This window comes from Lagopus leucura, unplaced genomic scaffold, assembly GCF_019238085.1.
Source record: "Lagopus leucura isolate 7727_CA_CO unplaced genomic scaffold, USGS_WTPT01 Super-Scaffold_797, whole genome shotgun sequence".
NCBI classification, from domain to species: domain Eukaryota; kingdom Metazoa; phylum Chordata; class Aves; order Galliformes; family Phasianidae; genus Lagopus; species Lagopus leucura.
In genome coordinates, this window is record NW_024962259.1 from 221,594 (window position 1) to 242,808 (window position 21,215).

Here is a 21,215-nt window from a genome sequence, read left to right on the forward strand (position 1 = left end):
GGGCTGCGTCACCCCGATGTGCTGCTGTGTCTGTCCTTCCCATTAACCACGACGTTCCTTCCGCTGCCCGGCTGCATGACATCCTCTCTGCTTTGGGGTCATCATGCTAAATAGGATAATGATGCTTAATCACCTTCGTCTCCTTTACCTCAAGGCTTGTGGGGCTGGAAATGTCGGGCGGACTCCTGTGCTATGCTGGGGTCTGGGTGTGTGAAGGGGATGTGAGATGGGCAGCAGCTCATGGGTACCCTGCCAGGGAGCTGTTGGGTACCCAGCCATAGCTGGAGCAGTGTTTGGGTGAAGGATGAGTGGAGAGAGGCTGTCGTTCCATTCTGGAAATACCTCCTTGATTGAATTTTTTTTATTTTCTTGCCAGCTAGATACAGGGTTTGTTTTTTCTGACTGCAGGGTAAATCAATAAAGCTGCATGTGATGGGTGGAGCATTCCTTAGATTTACAGTAAATAGTATCTAAAGTGGCTTTTAAAAGCCTTTCTCCTGGGTTGGCAGGTGCTCTGTGAGAGGAAGCTGCACGGCAGAATTGTGCTCAGCACCTGGCTGATGTCTCTTACCTGATGTGGGGCTTCTCACACTGCTCTGTGCAGCTGTGTGGTGGCTTGATGGGCAGGTGGGAGTGTGAGGAACTTGGCCTGGGGTCAGTGAGGGAGGAGTGAGTGTGTACATGGGGTAGCAAGGGCCAGATGCCATTAACTCCCCTCGTAGCAGAGCAGTGCTGTGCTCCTGCCCCTCATCCACGTGTTTGTGAGCACTGCAGTGGGGTCTTGGTGTGTGCTGGCCTGGGTGAGCACAGCAAAACCAGTGATGCGTGTGAGCTTTTTTTAGAGTCTGTTGTGGGATCGAGCACTTTGCATGGTGAATTTTAGGCTATTTCTGGGAGCACTCTTGGGAAGGACTGGAGAACTCAGTAAACAGACATCCCAGGGACGCTGTCCCACGTAGTAATGATGGTATCTGCAGTTTGGCTCAGGATGTGCCTGAAGGAGGTATGCATTGCTTCCCAAATCCCTGCCAGCCCCACAGCAACAGTGCAGCTCTCCTGTGGGATCTGTGTGGGGCTGGGGCTGATGGCTGTGTTATTCCATGGGGTGGTAGGGGTGTGCTGGGGCTCATCAGCAGCATCAATTTATAAACAGAATAAAAATTCCTCTGATGCAATTTGTTAATTCCCCTGAGACGTGCCCATCACGAGTTCCCATTCTTAATGTGCTTTTTCCTGTTCATTTGTGACTCCTAGAAAGTTAATTAGCTGCACATCCTCGTTGCTGTAGTAGGTGGAGGCTTTGTGTTCTGAGTGTTAACCTAAGGGTGTGTGTGTGTGTGTGTGCCCCCAGTGTGTTTTCTGGCTTATTGAGTTCCTGACCATGGGACAGAAGCTGCTCAGGGTTTGGGAACACAGACTTGAGCTGTGTTGGGTGAGGACCTGGAGCAGGGGATTGCTGGCTCTGGTTCCCGGGGCGCTGGAGGAGTTGTGCAGCAAAAGGAGATGATGCATTTCATTTGAGCTGCTCTGCAGTTCGTTCTGTAGTCAGCTCCTGCTTGGGGAGCTCTGGTTGTTGGACTGGGTGGTGATACTTCTGCAGAAGGTGGGAACTGGCAGGCCTGTAAATGCATGGTTACAAAACTTGTCTATCTGTGAGCTGTGCTTGTTGCTGGGGTTTCAGGCTTGCTCCAGATCCCAGCTGAGCTCGTGTTCTGTGTGTGCAGGGGCTGCAGGAGTGGAGTCTGCCTCGTAGCAGGGATGGGATGAGCTGGACGGATGGGGTTGGTGAGCTGCAGCCTGACTGCATTCCTGCTCTGATCTGACTTCCTTTGCTTCAGGGAAAACAAACAGCAGCCCTTCTGCTTGGTCTGCTCCACGTCCTGCTGGCTCAGACAGGGGGATCCTACTCTGGTCACTGAGGAAGGGGACCATCTTTGGGAGTGTGGAATATGGGGAAGGTGCTTCTGCTTCTTTGAACCCACCTATGGGATCCTTGGTGGATACCAGTTCTCCTCTGACAGCGTCTTGCTGGTCCTGCTCCCCAAGGCAAGCCTCCATTTAAATAAATGATATTTCTTGAGTGCTTTGACGGCAGATGGACCCTGCAGTGGTAGGAGCTGCTGACAGCAGGAGGTGTAAATCCTGCAGAAGTCAGGGCTGGGGGACCCTGGCTTAATTCAATGAGCTGTCAGCACTGTGCCAGCCATGCTTCTCCCCCATTACCTCTATGCTGTGCATCTCTGTCCATTCCCTCTGGTTACCCTGAGTATGGGGTGTTACCTGTTGATAAGGCTCCAGTCAAAGTAGGGCTACTCTCTGCCCTGATACACTGATTTTTGGGTACCTGCAAGAGGCCCTGTGCACCTGTGGTACAATGAGTGCTATCGATGGCTCCTCATCTGTTCCTTCATCTTCAAATCCACCTTAGAATTTGCTTCTGGCATCACCCAAATGAATGCCTCCACTGCAAAGCGTGAACCTGCCATTAAGAGAGTCAAGCTCCAATTGGTTGGTTGGTGAACTGTCAGGGAGAGGAAGCCTGCTTTCATGTAAAGCACGGGAAATCTATCTGCATCCATCTAGAAATGCAGCACGATGTCAGCCCGCTCTCGAGGTAAGCTGTGATTCACCCAGATCTGCTCGACACGCTGCCTGCTCTGCTGTAGGCTGCGAGGAGCTGATGTTGTGCCTCGTGGTGAGGACAATAGTGCCCATGTTAGGACATACAGCCCCACGCCTTGCTGCTGCACAGCCCAGCATGGCAGGGAAGCAGTGAAAAGGTTTTGTGTGTTGGTTTTCCATCCTTGAGGCTTTTCTCATGGTGCCCACCTGGCTGTCCCTCCCCCTCTAGCGAGGCAAAGGGGGGCACTGGGTGCTGCCTGAGGATGTCACAGTTCAGGTGTGAAAGCCTTTGAGATGCATTTTCCTGCCTCTTGCCCTGCTCTAATTATCAACAAGGCATTGAAGATGAGGTGATGTTAATGTGGTGCTCTCAGGCTTCACAGCCAATGCGAAATGAGGAACTGTCTGCGTGAGCCCTTCCTTAGCTGCAGGCTGGAAAGGCATCTTGTGTTTGCTTTACATTTCTCACGTGTTTTTTTTTATTTTAAGGCCTGTCAGGACTTTATTGGTGAGGTAAATGCAGCACATATAAGTAAGTGATATTTCATGGGTGCTTGGGAGAATGAGATGCAGCCAGGAGGGGAGCAGTGCTGTGCAGGTTTACAACCACCAACAGAGCTGAGTTGTGAAAACCCAGAGAGTGTTTTTTGTAGGTTTTGGTAGAATAAGTGAGGAGAGGACGTATGCTCCTCTGTGCATGTGGGTTCTGCCCTATTTACCAGCTTGAGAAAGGGAGAGATGCTGAACCCTGCTGGGTTCTCTCCATGCTGGTGCAGCAGAACTGGGTTCCTTTGCTGGAAGCTGTTTTGGAATGCAAAGTGTGAACCAAGTGTCCTTGAATGCAAAGGGTGAGTGCAGGCTGTGTGACTGGTTAAGGGCAGGCCCCAAATCCAGCTGTGCCCTCAAGGGCAGTCTTGCTACTTTTTGCACTCTGAAGCATGAGAAATTGGTTAGCTTCTCATTGGTGGTCATTAGGAAATGCCTTGTCCCTCATTACACCTCTCTCTTGTAATGAATTAACAAGCTAATTGGACTGATGGAAGGGCCTCTCCTGATGAGTGCTGGGAAGACACCGGGCTCCCTTGCCTCCTGCAGACACCCTGAGAAGCCTGCATCTCCTCTGTGAGAAAGAAAAAGCAGCAGCAGAACCTTGAGCTGGGGAGTGAGTTTGCTGCAGGCTCTGTCTTGGGATGATGCTCTGTTGCTGCTGGCTCAGGGGCAGTGCTGCAGGGGAAGGGGCCCATGGCTGAGGAAAAGCATTCTGCCAGCCCTTCCTGGGCCTGCTCTTCCCTTTTTCCCCATCAGTTCAATCTGCACTGATAGCAAATAATTCCTGAGAATTATACGCTGTGAAAACGAGCTGTTAATTGAAGTTCCCTTGGCTTTTTTTCTTACTGTTGCAAAAAGCCTCACGCGATAGAGCCTGTGGAAAATACACACTGCCACATTCTGAATATGCAAAGTGAGCAGGAAGCAAAGACTGGGGCAGGATGCAGAGCTGCTCCTTTAGGCTTCAGTAAGCATGAGGAGCAAAAGCTTTGGTTAATCCCGTTGGTGGCTTAAAGGCTTATTGCTCGCAATTAAAACCTCATCTCGCAGCACCGGCTCAGTGCTGCTGTGCCAAGTGATGGCAATGGGCTGAGCCATCCCTGGGGGAATTCTTCCAACCTGTTGCAGCTGGAGGACAGCAGGATGGCTGCGTTCCATGTGTGCGCTTCTGGGTGTTGCCACCCCTAACCTTGCCGTCCTGGCTCAGCAGCAGTGCCTTCCAGAGGTGGATTTAGGTGATTGCTTAGCAAAGGGCTGCTTGGGTTCAAAGTTCCTCCAAGCATTCTCAGAGAAGGAGATCGGCGACATCAATTTGTCTTGTCCTTTTGCCGAGGAGGTCTTGTTTGTTTAACAAGTTGTTTTCAGCTGGATCGCAGGGGAAAAAAAACAAAGCTCCATTTGCGTGCCTTTATTTTTTTTGGAATGGCAGAGGTTACAAAAACTTCCTTCCCCTCTGCCATGTTAAATATTGCTCTTTACAAAACATCACGTTGTGTAACAAACCCCCTGGGTTTCCTCGGGGGCTTGGGAACGGAGTGCCAGCAACATTCCTGTGGTGTTCGTGCTCCCTCCTGGAAAGGCAAAGTCCCGAGCACTCAGATGAGGAAAAAAAAACCCCAATATATTTGGCTTTGACCAAAAATATCTTTTACCAGCTTGTCTGCCTTTGTGGAACACCCGGGATGCTCCGGATCACCCCTTGGGACTGTCCTCATCCCATGGGAGATGTGGGAGAAGGATTTGATTTATTCTTGCAGCTCGTCAGTGGGGAGCGATGATTAGAGCTGCTGTTTGCAGTTTGGAAGAATTATGAGTTATCAAAGCGGCTGATAATTAGCAGTGAATAAAATGTACTTGCAATAGTATTACATTAGTTACAGATAAACTGATACCGGGCTTCCTTAATATTCACTTAAGCTCTCTTGCTCTCGGTTCTTAGGGGGAAGTTTTGCTGTCTCATTGCAGCAGGAGAGACCTTCTAGTTTGCTGTTGTCTTCTTGCAAGATGCTGTTGGAGCAAAAACCTGATGAACAAATGCTGATTTCTTTTCTATCCAGGGACAAACCTTCCCTTCCCCATTCCCGCTGCCATAGCTACAGGCTGTGTGGACGTGGGAGGATGCAGTGTGGCAGGAGGCAGATGGGAGATGCTCAGTGTGGGCACTGGAAGCCCCAGATCCCCCCATCTTTCCCCTCCCCTCAGTGGCTGTCCCAGCCCTGGGGTGCATTTGGGTGAGCATAGTGCAGGCTGCAGGGCTGGGGGTGGTGGGCTGAGCCCCCTGGGAAAGCTGTGGGGTAGAGGTATGGTCCTGGTGGGGCTGAATGATGATGGGATTGATTGTTTTATTGGAAGCTGAAAATGTGGCTGTGCTCAGATCCAGATCCTGTGAGTTGGTGCTGATAGGTCTCCAAAGGGCTTGTGCTGCGATGCCTCTGGGAAAGGTGATTCCCCAGCCACTGCTGGATAGAGCTCAGCCCTGGGGCTTCAGTAGGAGGAGAGATCACGGCCTCACGTTGCACCAGAGGATGTTCAGGTTGGATGTGAGGAAACATTTAATCCCCAAAAGAGCGGTCAAGGACTGGTACAGCTGCCCAGAGAGTGGTGTGGTCACCATCCCTGGAGGTGTTTCGTGACCATGGGGATGTGGCACTGAGAGATGTGGTCAGTGGGCACAGTAGGATGGATTAGGGTTGGGCTTGGACATCTCGAAGGTCTTTTCCAACCTTAAGAATCCTGTGATTCTGCAGGGATGGGGAGCAAGGGTCCAGCTGGGAGCTGTCTGTTGGGATTAGGGTTTGGACTGGGTTTGTAGACCCCAAGATCTTTGTGTAACCACCAGGACCACGCAAGCTCATGCTGTGCATCCCATGCATTTATTTTTTCCGTGCGTCATCTTTTCTAGCATGGTCTGTGCTCTCCTGGCAGTGCAGCTGGGAGCTCTCTGTGGGTGGCTCTGATTGCTGCCTCTGGTCGTGCCTGCTCTGGTTCAGGCGTTATGAAACCTCAGCCAGCTGACCTCTAGGGGGAAAGTGCAAGAAATCCTGAGACACCTCCATGTCTTACAGTGCAGTTAGCAGAGCTGACCTGGCTCTCATTAGCAAGCCTGAGAAGAATTGGCTTTGAAGTGCTTTTCTGTTGCCCTGCCTGTTATTGCTGGTCTGTTCTTAGTGGTCTGCAAATTAAAATGCAAAACAAGATGTACCTGAAACACTTGAAGACCCACAGCTTGCATATGAAAACAAATTTGGCTTTCTCCTCCTTACACAGTACTGTGTGGCTGTGCTGGGAGCTGGGGCTGTGCAGGGCTTGGGGCTGCCTTGCTCTGTCCCTCACAGCTCTGCTCTTTGTCTCCACTGCTGCCCACCTATCCTGGTGCTTTGCCTTTCTGTTACCACTTTCTCTCTTTTAATAAGCACAAACTGAGTGCCTCTGGGCACCATCAAGGCATCCTTATTACCCTCTCTTATTTGTTCCTCTGTGTTAGCTCCTGGACAAGTTAGAAACGTTTATTTAGTTTTAAAATCGCATCATAAAATCCATCCCATTTCTTTTTCCCCTTGAAATGCTTTCTGCCATTGGCTGATGGATGGCAGTCTGTGTCCGTGGAGCTGCTGAGGCATCCAGCACAGCAATGGGTTGGCAGCACCCTCAAGTTCTGTACTGACTGATCCCCGCCAAGCTGTAGCATTGTGTTTTGTCATCCTGATTCCTTCATTAATTTGTTCGCCTTTATTGGTTGTGTGGGGAAGAAGCAGGTTGTTTCTTAAAGGCATTGCTCTGTTGTGTTGCTGTTAAACTTGGTTCTGCTGGCAGCTGGTGCAGGAGGACAGATTGGCATCATGTGGGGGCATCTGGGATGCTGTGCTTCAGGGCTTGACCCTGCTGTGTGGTGAGAGCTCTCCTTCAGCCACCATACAGCTCTGTGCTGATCCCTTTGCCTTGCAAGGACATGGGGAAGAAGAAAAGCCTATCCCATGCAGCAGGGCCAGGGGGCTATTGTGTCCATCTGCAGCATAGGTCGCTTTGGGGAGCTGGACTGGGTGCTGCTGCCAGTCTGCTCCTTCCCCACGCTATGGCTGCTGCAGGTGAGGGTTTCACACCCCAAATGGAATTTCCCTGTTGCAGGGCATGAGCTGCTGGGCTGCTTCCATGCTCTTGGGCACCTCCTTGACTTTTCATTGTGTATTCATGTGGAAATCGACTGTTCTCTGCTGCCTGTAAGGCTGTATTTCCTTTGAACACAATCGGCCATGAAATCCTACCGACTTTTCTGCTGCAGCTCTGCAAAGAGAAGCGAGGGCCGCGGGGATTCCTGTGCCCAGAATAGTTTCCTCCCAGCTCCACGGGTCTTCCTGTGCCTGTCTCCCTTTGCATTTGGGCTTTTGGAAAGCAATCAGCCCCCGTGGTTATTTCAGTTAACGCTAATTAGTGGCACAAGCTAATTAATGTGGGTTGACTTCCCTCTTCTCTTTCTAATGCTTTTTTAACCCATTGACACGTTCCAATTAAGGGACTCATGCAGGGACCGGACTGAAATGACTCAGAGCGATCGCAGTTGGAAGAACCGTGTGCTTTCCTGAAGGTCACTCATATTTTTTCCAATTGATAGAGTTGTGTGTTTGTGCAGCCAGCAGGGAGGTGACCTGACCTTACAATAAGCATCTTGAAATACCTTCAAGTTTTGCGTTTCCTTGCATAGAAGCAGAGCTGCGGGTACCGTGTTGATAATCATTGGCTGTGCAGCAAATAGCTGTGGGTTGCTGCTCTGCAGGACTGCAAATGTGGAGGCAAGCGGCCTGACCTCGGGAGAACTGTGCTGCTGGGACCTCTTTAACTTGAGCTGCAGTTGTTTGGATGGTTTGGTAGCTCTGTGCATGGGCAGGGAGAGCGTGCTGAAGGTCAAGATCCCCGAGCCCAGCTGCCCCTCAGTACCACATCCCCACAGTTCTGAACACCTCCAGGGATGGTAACCCCCCACTCCCTGGCAGTTGTGCCAGTGCCCTGCTGCTTTTTGGGGGAAGAAATTGTTCCTGCTCAAGCAGAGCAGCAGCCCCTCCTATAACAGTGCTGCTTCCAGGTGCTGGGTTAGAGGAGGTGAGTGCACCCTGATTAAACTGCAAGAGAAGGCCGGCAGCGAGTGTGTGATTAGTATTAAAAGCCCAGGTCAGACAGTATTATGCAAATGCTGGGAGAAGAGACGACTGAGTTATTCATCTTTAACCTTTACTTTTGTTTAACACGACCTTACCCAGCGGGGCTCCCATTACTGCTGGGGGCTGTTGGGTGCACGTCCCTTCCTTCTGCTGCCACCAGCATGGAGCTCAGCCCATGCTCCTGCCTGGTGACATCCATCCCTGTGCATGCCACTGCTTCTGGCTGGGAACCATGGGGCTCCAGGGGGATTGAGCAGCCTGGGGCAGAGCTCGGTGCCACGTGTCCCAGAGCACAAACAAGGCTGTTAGGATTCTTTTAGCTGATGCTCTGGCAGTCCCCAGTCGCAGCAGGTTTGTGTGAGCCTTGCCTGGGTTGGCAGGGCTCAGGGTCCCTCTCGCTGTATGCTCTGCTCTCTGCAGACTTTGCACGTAGCTGGATGTGTTGGTTTTGGCCATCTCATGCTGTTTTCTGGAGATTACAAGTGCTGTAGGGACATACTCCAGCTGAGTCTGGAGTCTCACAGGGCCTTGTGGCTCTGGAAATAACACTGGGTGGTTGTGAATGTGACATCTCACTTAAAGGCCGAGGAAACTGGTTCATTTTGGAACATACTGTTTCCCTTGCAAACCCAACACAGGCTGAAGAAATGAGACCTCAGTGCCAACCCGTTGTTGGGGTCAGCAGGACTGGGTCACCAACCCCTGGGCACGTAGGAGCTCGTTGTCTCCCAGGCATTCCCAGACATGCAGATGCTGGAGCAGTCCCTGGGGACAGGACTGAGAGAAAGCAGATGGGAAGATGTGGGAAAAGCCTAAATTTGCCTCTTGCATTGCAGGGTTTCAGCGGACCCCCCTCCACTGTGTTTGCCATGAGCTGCGACCCGCGAGCGGCGAAAGAGAAGTGTGAGCAGGATCCTGCCTGCTGGCCAGACCACGAGAGCGAGCTGTCCATCCGGATAGGTAGAGCTGGGCACCATCCAGGCAAGCATCCTGTCATATACCACCTGCAGAGCGTTTGGGAATGCCCCTCTTAAGCTGGCACCCAGGCTGTAACGTATGTGACTGACATTGGCTTGGTTTTGACACGTGCGTGCGAAGTGCACCTCCTCTTCTCCTTCTGGTTCTGTCTCTGCGCTGGCTTTCATTCCAGGAATCATTATTTCTGTTTCTACTTCACTTCTCAAAACCACTTGCACATCTGCCTGTGGCTATGAATTATTGATAACTAGATATCTAATTCACCAGGGAAATGAAATCATCAGCTCAGCCTGAGATAAGTTTACTGTGAGCGTGGGCACAGCCAGCACTGCCCTGCCCTTGGTGCTCAGTGCCATACGGAGGTTCCTGCTCCGCTGACCCTCGGTGCCCTCCCTAATAACAGATGAGAGCCTCCGGTCGTGCTGTCAGTCCTCATTTTGGAGGCTAATAGGATTTCAGCTGCCAAAGCGAGGAGTGAAGTGTCTCTTTGGCAGCTCTTTCCCTTTGGAGAGCTTTTAAAGAAGGAACTCCCAGTTCGGAGTGGTGGAAGCTCGCCAGGTTTCCAATGGCCGTGGTGTGTGGGGGGGAGGGGGTGCCATGCCCTATGTAGACCCTCTGTGCGGCACAGCTTGCTGTTCTGCTGCACTTCAGCCTTTGTCTAGGCAAAGAAAACGTAATTTAGGGAATTAATCTCATCGCCCCTCTGCTTTATCTTGGTTGGCAATGGGGTGAAATGCTGTTTTAGCTGTCAGTAATTGGATGCGGGCTGAGATGAAGAAACGATCCTTTTTGCAAAGAATAGCACTATCCTCGTACACCAGGCTCTGTTATTTAACAGCATTGCTTAATTGCATGTTTCATAAAATGTTTCAAATCTGTGCATTCGTCAGGATTTGAAATGCCAGCTTGCATTTCCCCAGAGGGAGGGAGGGAGGGAAGCCCTGCGCTGGGCATAGTGTGCTGGGGGGCTCCCAGAACAGCCTGAGGGCTGCTCCAGCATCCCCTCTGTGGGGCTGCTGTGGGGGTTTGATGTTCAGTGGGATGGAAACTCCATCCCAGGGACAGAGGAGAAAGCAGGCAGCCCAGCAATCGTCACAAACCTAAACCACTACAGTTTGATGTTTTTGTCTTCTTTCATAGTTACAAACAGTGCAAACGGTTTTGAGAATTGAAAATTTTCATCAGGCTCCAAGGTTTTTTTCTCTCTCTGTGGGAACAGCATTAAGAATCTGCAATGCATTAATTCTTCTGTTTGTTTCTTGCTGCTGCTTTTGCCTGCTTGGTGTGCTCGCGAGGTACGTGGAGCCTTCTGAGGAGGCAGCTCTCCCCCAAGTACTGCTTGGCTGGGCTCCTGGGAACACTTTGGAAACATAATGGGTATTTTTGAAATCTAATGGGTACAAGCTGCAACATTTCAGCCTTAATCGCTGTTGAATCATTGACCCTTACTTTGTATTTACGTGCTTGAAAATCGCTAAAGCTGTGAAAACAACAACAGCAAAATCCCAAAGCGCACCGCTGTGTTGTTCTCAGTTGTCTTTACTGGCTGTAGGATGTGGAGGTGCACGGACCCACCAGGCTGGGCTCTGTGGATTTGGGGCTGGGAACCCCTTGGCCTTAATTCCTCCCCATCCAACTGCTGACTGCTCAATGGGTCCCTAGGATGGGGGCTGCCCTGGAGGTGTAGCAGGTGTTGATGTGGCTCCAAATGAGATTTGATGGGAGTTGGTAGGGGGCTTCTCCTGCATGCATGAAGTGGGACGTGAGTACCTGCATGTCGATGTGAAATGGAGTATAGGCAGATTTGTGTGAATTGCAGAGAAATATGTGTCTAGACTCAGTGTTTGATGAGTGAGATAACCTCTGGGCTTCAGTTACTACAAATCCAGCCTTGTCTTTGCTTTCTCAGGGTGAGAAATGGTGGTAAGCTGTTTCTCTCCCTCCCTGGGATCGGGTTGTGAACAAGCAGGTTTCTTTGGCTTTGCTTTGCACAAACAAAGCCCTTCAGAGTGCTGCCCCCTCCCCATGGCTACCCCAGCTCCGTGGGTCCTCGTGCTTCCAAAGCACAGGAATACTTCCAGCAGATCACTGTGGGCTGTGCTTCCTGTAGGTTGGGAAGTCCGGGTTTGACCCTTTGCATCACAGCTACGTGCACGGTGTTCTTGGGCAGTTCTCAGAAAGGATTTACATAGGGCATGGCATCCTGCAACCTGAGCTGTGACTCACACCCCTGCAAGCTGTGGTGATGGAGCAGCAAGGCGTGCTGATCCTTCCCCATGTCCTGGTGCAGAGCCATTCATCTGATGGTGGGTGATGATGTTCACAAGCAGCCTCCTTCATTCCTGCTCTGAGTTCCCATTGCTGTATCATAGCAGAAGTTCTGTGTCCAAGGAAATGCCTGGACGTTGCCAATGTGTGCATCCAACAGGGTGCTGCCAACGTGGAGTCATCCCTAGGAAGGGGCAGTGGACTTTATGGTAGTGGCTGTGCTGGCTTTCAGAAGGGGTAATGATAGGACAAGGGGGAATGGTGTTAAACTGAGAGAGGGGAGGTTTAGGTTAGATACGAGGAGGAAGTTTTCCTCACAGAGGTGGTGATGCACTGGAACAGGTTGCCCAGGGAGGCTGTGGATGCCCCATCCCTGCTGGCATGCAAGGCCAGGCTGGATGTGGCTCTGGGCAGCCTGGTCTGGTGGTTGGTGACCTGCACACAGCAGGGGGTTCAAACTAGATGATCATTGTGGTCCTTTTCAACTCAGGCCATTCTATGAAACGGCACCATGGCGTTCTTGCACAGTTCAGTGAGCGAATCCACAGGGGAAGAGCAGCTGGGGGAAAGTACTGGTGTGTGAAATAGCGTGTTTACGAAATGAAATTTCATTAAATGTGTTACTTATATGAGCCACGGGACTTGGGGACATTGTAGACAAATCTTGTTAGATGAAAATTGTATTTTTTTTTTTTTTTTTCCCCTCTTAAATTTGAGCTGCTGCAGCAAACCAGCTGCACTGCCAGCGCCAGCCCCGGAGCTGCCCGAAACTCATCAGAGCTCCTCTAATTCTTTGCTTTTTTTTTTTTCTGAGGGTCATTCTGTCCCTTTCTGCTTCTTTTTTTTTTTTTTTCCCCCTTCAAAGGCAATTATTGTGTATCACAGTTGCTGCCGTGGACTGTGCAGAGAGGAAGCAGACCTCATTCATGCAGCACAGCTTTCATCAGCACGCGGGCAGTTAAAATCCTCTAATGATGTAATAAACCTCTGATGAAAGGAAGGAAAGGAGCTGCAGAGATGAAAGAAGGCCCCAAACCCCTTAGAGAGTGATTAAAAAGAGAGGACAGAGGGTGGAGCGTGGGCTTTGTACACCAGGCACAACATACGTATTGCTCACCTCTGTCACCTGGCTGTGTCCCTGCAGCTGGAAAATCCCCTCCTGGCCCCATTTCTCATGGGTTTGGGGCTGATGTGTGCTGTGCTCACTGGGATGACTGGAGCTAATGGGGTTCCTCCTGTCTTGGTGTTCCTAAGACAGAGAAGGAGCTGGCCCTGTTTGGTATCTTAATATCTTCGTTGATGATCTGGGTGAGGGGATCGAGTGCACCCTCAGTATATTTGGCACCAAGCTGGGAGGAAATGTTGGTCAGCCTGAGGGTAGAAAAGCCCTGTGGAAGGATGTAGGCTGGATCAATGGTCTGAGGCCGGTGGTATGAGACCAAGTGCCAGGTCCTGAGCTTTGGTCACAGTGTGTCCCTGCCAGCCTGGGACAGAGCAGCTGGAGCACAAGTTTTACAGAGTGCAGCTAAGGGAATGGGATGGTTGGTTCTGGAGGAGGCTCAGGGGAGAGCTTATCTCTCTTCACAGCTCCCTGCCTGGAGGTTGTGGTGGGGTGAAGGTCAGCATCTGCTCCCAGGTAACAGATGGGATGAGAGGGAATGGTTTTATGTTATGCCGGGGGGTGGGGTGTTAGGTTTGATATTAGGAATGTTTATAGGTGTATGTAGGTGTTTCTTCTCCAAAAGGGCGGTCGGGCACTGGCACAGCTGCCCAGGGGGGTGGGAATGTTACCATCCCTGGAGGTGTTCCAGAACCATGGGAATATGGCACTGAGGGATGTGGTTATGGGCACGGTGGGATGATTAGGGTTGGACTTGGGGAACTTGGAGGTCTTTTCCAACCTCAGTGATTCTGTGCAGCAGTGTCTTTAGGGCTGCTCTCTGTAGCGGTGTGGAAGGCTGCGTTCTCTTCTTTGGGATGTAAAGAAGTGTTTTGAAAATCTGAGTTTTGTAAGCTCTGCATGGCTTTTGGGTACAGCATTCGAGCAAGAATTTGGTGGATACAAGAATAAAATGGGTCTCTGAGGGCCCTAAGGACCCTCTGCTCCCTGGTCCAGCTGCCAAGGGGGAAAACTCCTCCATGGCAGTGACCTGTGCCCATTGCAGGGCTGTACCCGCCTCTTCACTCCCCAAGCAGCAGCAGAGCTGTGAGCAGTGATGCTGCACGGTGCCTCAGCAGCCACGCGACCCGCAGTGATTCATGGCAGCAATATCCAGCCAGAGCCCCGTGTGTGTGTCAGGAAGGTTCATTAAACCATTACAACGTATGCAACACGCAGATCCTCCTGCAGAACGGGATGCTCACTGCTTTTTGTTGGTCCCGCTGCATTTGTAACAGCGCTGACACGCTCATGCCATGCTTGGCCTGGAGAGCTGCTGCACTCCAAAGGCATCAATTCATTTTGAATTTTAATAGCCAGCTTGATGATGAACGCCTCTGGCTATGGCTGTATTGATTTAAAAACATTCTAATGCCCCTTTCTTGAGCATTTCAAATGGTTATTGACCGTCCCTGTCAAGCTGGATGCTGGCGGTGGGTTTTATGGCCATGACTAAGTGTGAATTTATATACACAGAGCTTCAAAAAATAAACATAAAAAATCAGAGCATGCAATCCCTCAGCAACTGATAAAAAGCTGCCTTCAGATGGGGCCTCATGCCCCTGTTCTGATCAGAACCTGCAGTTCTGAGTCTAGATGTGGAAGGGTGGTTTGTCCTCCTTCACCCTTGGCGCAGTGTGAGCATCTCTTTGTGTGTCAGTGCACCTTGGCAGGTGAAAAGTGTTTGGGAATGTTTCTGTGGGCTCAGTTCTGTCTCCCTGCGCTCCTCCAGGTCTGCAGTCAATAACTCCTGGTGTGAATCTGTCGAGTTTCCAGCCACATTCAGCCCAATCCCCGAGCAAACATCAGCCTGTGACCTCTAGGGGCAGCTGTGCTGTGGGGCAGAGTCCTTGTGTCTGCGCCCCAGCTGGTGGCTGCTGCTCCCTACAGCCCTGTGCTACTCAGACTTAAGAGTCTTTAAGAGTTTCTTGAAGGCAGCTGCAGTGGAATGGTTCCCCTGTGCTATCCCACTATCCCCTTGCAGTCTGTAACGGGATGAGGATGGATCCCAGCCCTCTGCACAGCTTCTAAAGTGCAATGCAGCCCTGGAGAAGTCCCCAAGGGATGCTCCAGTGGATGCTCCTGTAGGACCGAGGAGAAGAGCTGCCTGCTGCCCAGCCCTTGGGGGGGACGTTTGTTCATGCCTTGCACTCCTGGCACTGCTCCCCTCTGGCTCTGCCTTCCATAGCTTCTTGGTAACGCATCCTTCGTTCCTTCAGTGTTCTCCCAAATGGAACGTGGCCAGAAGGGCTCAGCTTTGCTGCTGGCTTCTCCATCTTCGTCTGTTCGGCTCTTGGAGATGCGTCATTTCCATTGCTTCCATTCCCTTTTTGGAAATGCAGGCTCGTTTCCATCAGCCCTCAGAGAATGGTGACATTTTGTTCTCCTTGAATGTTCCAGGGATGTGGTGCAGGTGGAGGAGGATGGCACAGAATTACCTTTAAATTGCAGAATGGTTTGGGTTGGGAAGGGACCTTTAGAGCTCATCTTGTTCCAACCCCCCTGGTAGGGGGGTCCAGCCCTACCAACCTTGCTAGTCTTTGGGCTTTGGAATCCCATGGATGGTGCAGTGATGCCTCGTGCATCCTGTGCTGTGTGTGTGGGCAGGGAGGGGACAGATGCACCTGAGAATGGAGAGGCTGTTTGTTGTCTTTGAAGTGGCTTTTCCTGTGAGCCTCTTACCTGTTGTGTCAACACAGGCACAGATTTAACAGCACAGGACGTGGCTTTCTGCTCTCCTGTTTGCTGTGTGTGGCTGTCCCTTTACTCTAAAGCAAAGCTAGCAAGCCAGGTGGGCTGGGTGGGCTCCCAGGTGCTGCAGCCTTCACACCCACCTGCAGAGCCCTTTGCTCTGCTCCGTGCTTGCTTTGTGTAAGCACAATCTGTTCGTCCGTGGGGCTTATTGAGGTTTGCTGAGTGATGTGCTGTCAGGACACGCTCTGAAATCAGTGCTATCAGCAGGCTTGGAGGCTGTCGAGATGCTTTCTGCAGTGCTTATGGCCCTTAATCAGAGAAGTCATTTCCCAAATTGAGTCTCGTTAACTCTGTACAATATTAGCAAGGAGCTTTAATTTCCTGGCTACGCCCGGCAATCTGTTACCTTTCTCACTCAGTTTTTAACTCTGCCTCTTTATCAAATAAGTTATGCAGCCTCGGTTCCACCCTGGGTTGGTTGGGGCAGCTCTGTTGGCGCTGTACAGTGATGCAGGATCGTACAGAGTGGGAGAGCCATGGGAGGTGGGCTCCTCTGCTATCCTCGGTCCTACAGGAGCATCCACTGGAGCATCCCTTGGGGACTTCTCCAGGGCTGCATTGCGCTTTGGAAGCTGTGCAGAGGGCTGGGATCCATCCTCATCCCGTTACAGACTGCAAGGGGATAGTGGGATAGCACAGGGAACCATTCCACTGCAGCTGCCTTCAAGAAACTCTTAAATATATCAAGGTTTATTAAATTGAGCTGAACTGGCAATCAGTGTTATTGCTTTTGAAATGGATGTTGCGTTGTTGTTGTTGTTTTTTTTCTTTTCTTTTGACTTCATTCAATAAATGCAATAATTCATTTATTTTCTTGATGTGGCTCTTCAGTTGAATGGGGACAGGCATAAATGTGATTTGCCCTAAGGATGCTTTGGGGGAGCGAAATGATCATTGGGACCTCTTGCAGTCATCAGGTATGACAGCAGTGATAGCAGCTGGGGATGCTTACAGGACGTGGAGCATGAAGGGCATAAAGGAAAGGGAATGAATTGCATGGGGAAATGGGTTGTTCCCCCACATTGAAACTAAACAAACATTAAGTATAACAGTGTATGAAAGCAGGCAGGGTTGATGTGACTTCAAGTGAGTGAGGTGTGCTGTGGGGCTGGGGAATGATGGGCTGGGAATTTGGGCAATCCTGAGCTGCAGCAAGGTGAATGGTGTCCTGCCCCATATATATATGTGTGTGTGTGTGTGTGTGTGTGTGTATAATGTTTATATATATAGTGTCTGTTGCCACACAGGTGCAGTGCCCTGCTCACTTTAGGTGTGACCATGGAGGGCTCTGCTTACACAGCCCTGTGCTGCTTTGGGATTTCTAATCATTGCTGGGGCTCTCCTGCCTCTGCTTTGCTTTGTGCCAACTCTGAGCAAGCGCAAACCTCCCAAGTGCTGCAGTGATCCTTTGGGTGCAGGGAGGGCCGAGAGGCTCAGGAAGCTGTATTCCTTCTGAGAGCAGCTGATTGTTTTTTCCTATTGGTGGGAGTCCTCCTGTGATCTGTGGCACTGATTCTTTCCCATCTGATTTCAATTCCAGCACGTTTCCACGATGGCCTGGGCCGGTGGTTGCTGCCCTGGCCCTCTCCATGCAGTCTGCTCTGTGGTATATGGCACAGGATGATGAACATGCCTCTGCACTAGAATCCATGCTTTCTTTCCGCCCCCTCAGGAAGCTTCCCCAGCTCTGAGCATCGATGGCACTGACAAATGCTGCACTCACAGCCCTATTGCTCCTGGAACTGGTGGGACCAGAGCTCTGCTGGGCTCAGGGCTTCGGGCTGGTAGGCAGCCTCAAAAGGAGCTCTTAAAAAAAGCAAGGGGTGATGGTGGAGCTGTGCAGGCAATGGGATCTGGGAGAGGTGCTGGGATTTTGTACTGCTGATGTAACACCTGGTGTGTGCAGATCACAAGCACACAAAGTGGTGCTTTGCCTTCAGCTTGTAGCCCTGGAGAGAAGAAAAAAAAAAAAAAGCTTGCAGAGCCTGCAAAGGAACTTAATTTTTAACCTGTCTGTATCTATTTTCATGCACTTGCTTCTTAAATATTAATTGCTACATAAGGTATGCAAGAATTGCATGAATATATTAGATGGAGGTTTAACAACTGAAGTGCAAGCAGAAGTGTTGCTTCCAAAAAAAGCCTCTGTGGTGTGAAACAGGGCTGCTTCCCCCCAACTCTCCAGGCACAGGGAAGGTTTAGTGCCCCTACTGTGCTGCCAACAGCCCTGGTTGCAGGGATGCCATAACCAGGAGCTTCCCCAGCTGCTTGGGCTGTGCTGTTTAGAGACGTCCTCTGAGTACTTTTGAAGGATTCGAGTGCTTGAATAATATTTTTGGAGAAGTCCCCAATGATGGCTGTGCTGTCACAGCTCTGGATTTTACATTGCATGCCTAAGGCTGAGTGTATGACTGTCCTTGGTGCCATGGGGGGACTTATCAGTGGCTTCATTTCATTTGGATTTCCTGGTGTCTGCAGAGTGAGCTCCCGCTGGTGCTGTGCCAAGGGAGCCCTGCCAGCAGAGCTTCCCCTGCGTAGCCCTGCTCCAACCTTGCTGGCACCCAGTGACCCACCTGAGAGCCATTTGGATAGTGCTGGGGACCCAGGTGACCTCCTGCCCAGGCACCAGCCTTGTGCTCAGCCTCTGCCTTTGGAGGCTGCACCTTGACTTCATCTTCATCATTCAAAACAGCTGCAGTGTATAAGCAGAGGGCAAACAGGACTTTTTCTCTTATATTTATGTGTATATGTCTATGTGTCTTATATTTTTCAGGAGGCTATGGGGCAGGAGCAACCCCAGCACATGGAGCTGATGGCAATCTGTGTAGTGCTGCTGGGGAGGTGCAGGATGTGTCCCTGCACCACCTCCTCCCCCCTCTGCTGGGTCGTCTCAGCTTTTGTCCTACAGAACGGGACAGAAAGAAAAAAAAATCTAGATGTTCTTATCTACAGCTGAAAAAAAAACACGTGATGATGATGGTTATTTTTCCTTTTTTAAGATGAGGTGGTTTCTCATCACATTTTCTCCCATGCTCAACTCCAGGCTCTATTTTTGGAGCCCTATTTCCCTGTGAGTCCCGGTGCTTTGCACGCTCGCTGCCATCTGTCTGCACACTTGCAGCACGCTCCTCACCCCCCATTTTGCTGTTCCCACCCCACACGTGCTGCATCCCACAGGGTGTCTGCAGGGCTGCACCGGGTCTGTGGCAGCAGATGGTGCAAGCTGCCTTCGAGCAGTGCAATTGCACTGAATCTACAATTCCTCAGGTCGAAATGCTGCTTCTTTATTTATTTTGCTGCTCCTCCAGGTGGCTCCTCTTTGTTAGTGAGGGGATCTGCCTGCGTGCTGCAGTGTGGCTGTGCCCTGCAATTGGAATGCAGGTGCTGACAGCATCCGTGAGCCATTCCTGGATTGTAAACGAATCAGTACAATACTTTCTAGGCTCTTTCAGCCCTTTCTAGCTGTCCCTGTGCCCCGTTCTCTTTTTTTTTGGTGCTGCTCCTGCTCTGCTGCAAGGAATGCAATTTGTAGAATGATTTTTTTTCAAGCTGCACTTTGTTTTCTAGGAGCTTTGTGAGAGCGTGGCGAGGCGTCCAACCAGACTGGTAATGTTCTGATAGCAATGGATGCTTGGGCAGGAGTTGGTGAGTGCTGTGCTTGGAGCAGGGCAGCTGATGGCTGTGGATGGGTGCTGGCACTGCTCTGTCATCCTCTGTGCAATGTGGAATGTCAATGGGCTGCGCTGGGCACGGCCCTGCGGTGCAGTTTCTGTGGTTGTTTGGACCTCTGGTCCCTCATGCATTTATTCATCGATTCCTATTTTCCAACAAATTGAATTAATTTGCAAAGGGAACTTCTGTAGCTGAAGCCGCGATGTCCTTCTGGGATAAAAACAAGAAGACTAAAAGGACTTTGAATGAAGGCATGTGAGGCTGAAATTATGGAAATAATGGAGAAGAATAGAGCTGCTCCTCTGGCTGGTTTTAGGCTGGCGTCCTGGGAGTGCTGCAAGAAGTCTGCACAAAGAGCAGATGGATGGAGCCCTGCTGAGGGGTTCTGTGGCACAATGATGGCCATGAGGATGTGATTCTGAGCATCCGGAGCACCGTGGTGGCCCCATGGGTGGCACCACTCCTGCTGATCCCATCCTATGTCCCAAATAAGAGCTCAGTTTCCTTATAATTAACTAAAGAGATTTATCTGTTGTTCCCTTCAGGAATCCAATGCATGTCGCTAAGATCAGCTGCTGTTCCTTGCTAGGGATCAGAGATCTGAATGCAGCATAGTGCTCCAAAATGAAGCAATTAAGTTATCTCAGATGTGTAAATTTTCAGCATAAAATGATTCAGCAGTACACTCCATCTACTGGGAACTCTTTGAAGAGCTCTTGGAAGTTAGCAGGAATAAGTTTGCTTAAAACGACCTGGTGCATGTAATTACATTTAACGTTGTGTTGCTGCTCTTGCCCAAGAAATTAATCTTTGAATGCTGCAGACACCAAGAGGTGAGCTTTGGGCAGCCATCCTGCTCCTGTTTGGCACAATGTCACCTATGTCACCCTGAGGGGTGAGGGATGCTTTGGCCTCAGTGTTACTGCAGTGCCGCTGTGTGCTGGGTTGGGGCTGTGCCACTGCTGCCATTGCTCAGTCCTTCACCCAAGCACAGCTCTGTGGCACAGCCATGTGAGGTCCTGATCTTGGGAAAGTCTCCTCTGTGCCTTGCACTGCTGGTTTTGGGGTGGGGGTCAGGCTGCTCCCATGCCAGGCGTTCACTCCCTGCCCCATCCTCAGTCAGGTCCCTGCTTTGGGGACCGTCCTGGGCCACCACCACCACATGTGGAGGCAGCTCCCGAGACACTGGCTTTGCTGCAAGCAGATGCTTGAGGGTTATGGGAGTGAATTGATGCAGCTTTGGAAAAGGAAGGTGCTGCTTTGTTGCACCTTGTGGAGATTTCCAGAGGCTTGGCTTGCTGTGCTGTTTCTTCTCATTTTCATTGCTTTTCTCAAGTGCCTCTTTGTCTGAATTAACAGCTGTGTTATGCACTCGTTTTCCCATCCTGGAGTGCACCTCTGAGCACAGCAGCAGCTCCCTGGGACACCTGGAGCCTTTCCCAGCCTGGACATTGCTGGCAGCTCAGAGCATCACCTGCAGCAGGAGAGAGATCACAGAAAATATGGGAAGATAAAGGGAAAGCAACAGTAAGGCCCATGTGTTGTGTGCCTGCTGTGTGTGATTTCTCAGCTGCTGTAGGTAAAGGAAGGTGCTGAGGGCTGGAGCAGTGATTTCACTGAATTTCACCCATTCTTGATGATGGATTACAGGGAGGGAGGAGAAGTTCTTGTGTTAGCATCAGGGCCGTGTGGATGGAGGTAGCACTTGTGAAGCTGGGGAGGGCTGCTCTGGAGCTGCATGTGTCCCCCCTTGCTGGGATTGCCCAGGGTGGGGAAGGTGTGGGGCAGGGAGGGCAACCTTTGGCTCCAGGAGTCTCCCAGCTCCTTTCCCTTTTTGGCCATTAATACTGGGGCTGATTGCAGGCTGTGTTCTGTGCAGTGTCGTGTTGGGAGCTGGGCTGCAGGAACCCCTTTGCTCATTGTCTGATGCTCTCTGGAGCAGGGGATGGCTGCTGCCTCCTCCTGACTCCAAACTTCAGACGGATCCCAGCAATAACCGCGTGTCTGAGAGCCAGTGGTAGTCAGTCATGCTGAATTAAACAACCTTTTATGAGAGCTCC

General features: G+C 50.9%; 1 protein-coding gene across 1 annotated transcript in view; it reads left to right on the plus strand.

Annotated features, from left to right (window-relative positions):
- Positions 1-21,215, plus strand: part of SLC39A11 (solute carrier family 39 member 11) — a 59,472-nt gene that overhangs the window by 11,873 nt on the left and 26,384 nt on the right. The window contains exon 5 of the mRNA XM_042865000.1: positions 9,161-9,284. Coding sequence (XP_042720934.1) covers positions 9,161-9,284 — 124 coding nt within the window. The remainder of the gene's footprint in view (positions 1-9,160; positions 9,285-21,215) is intronic.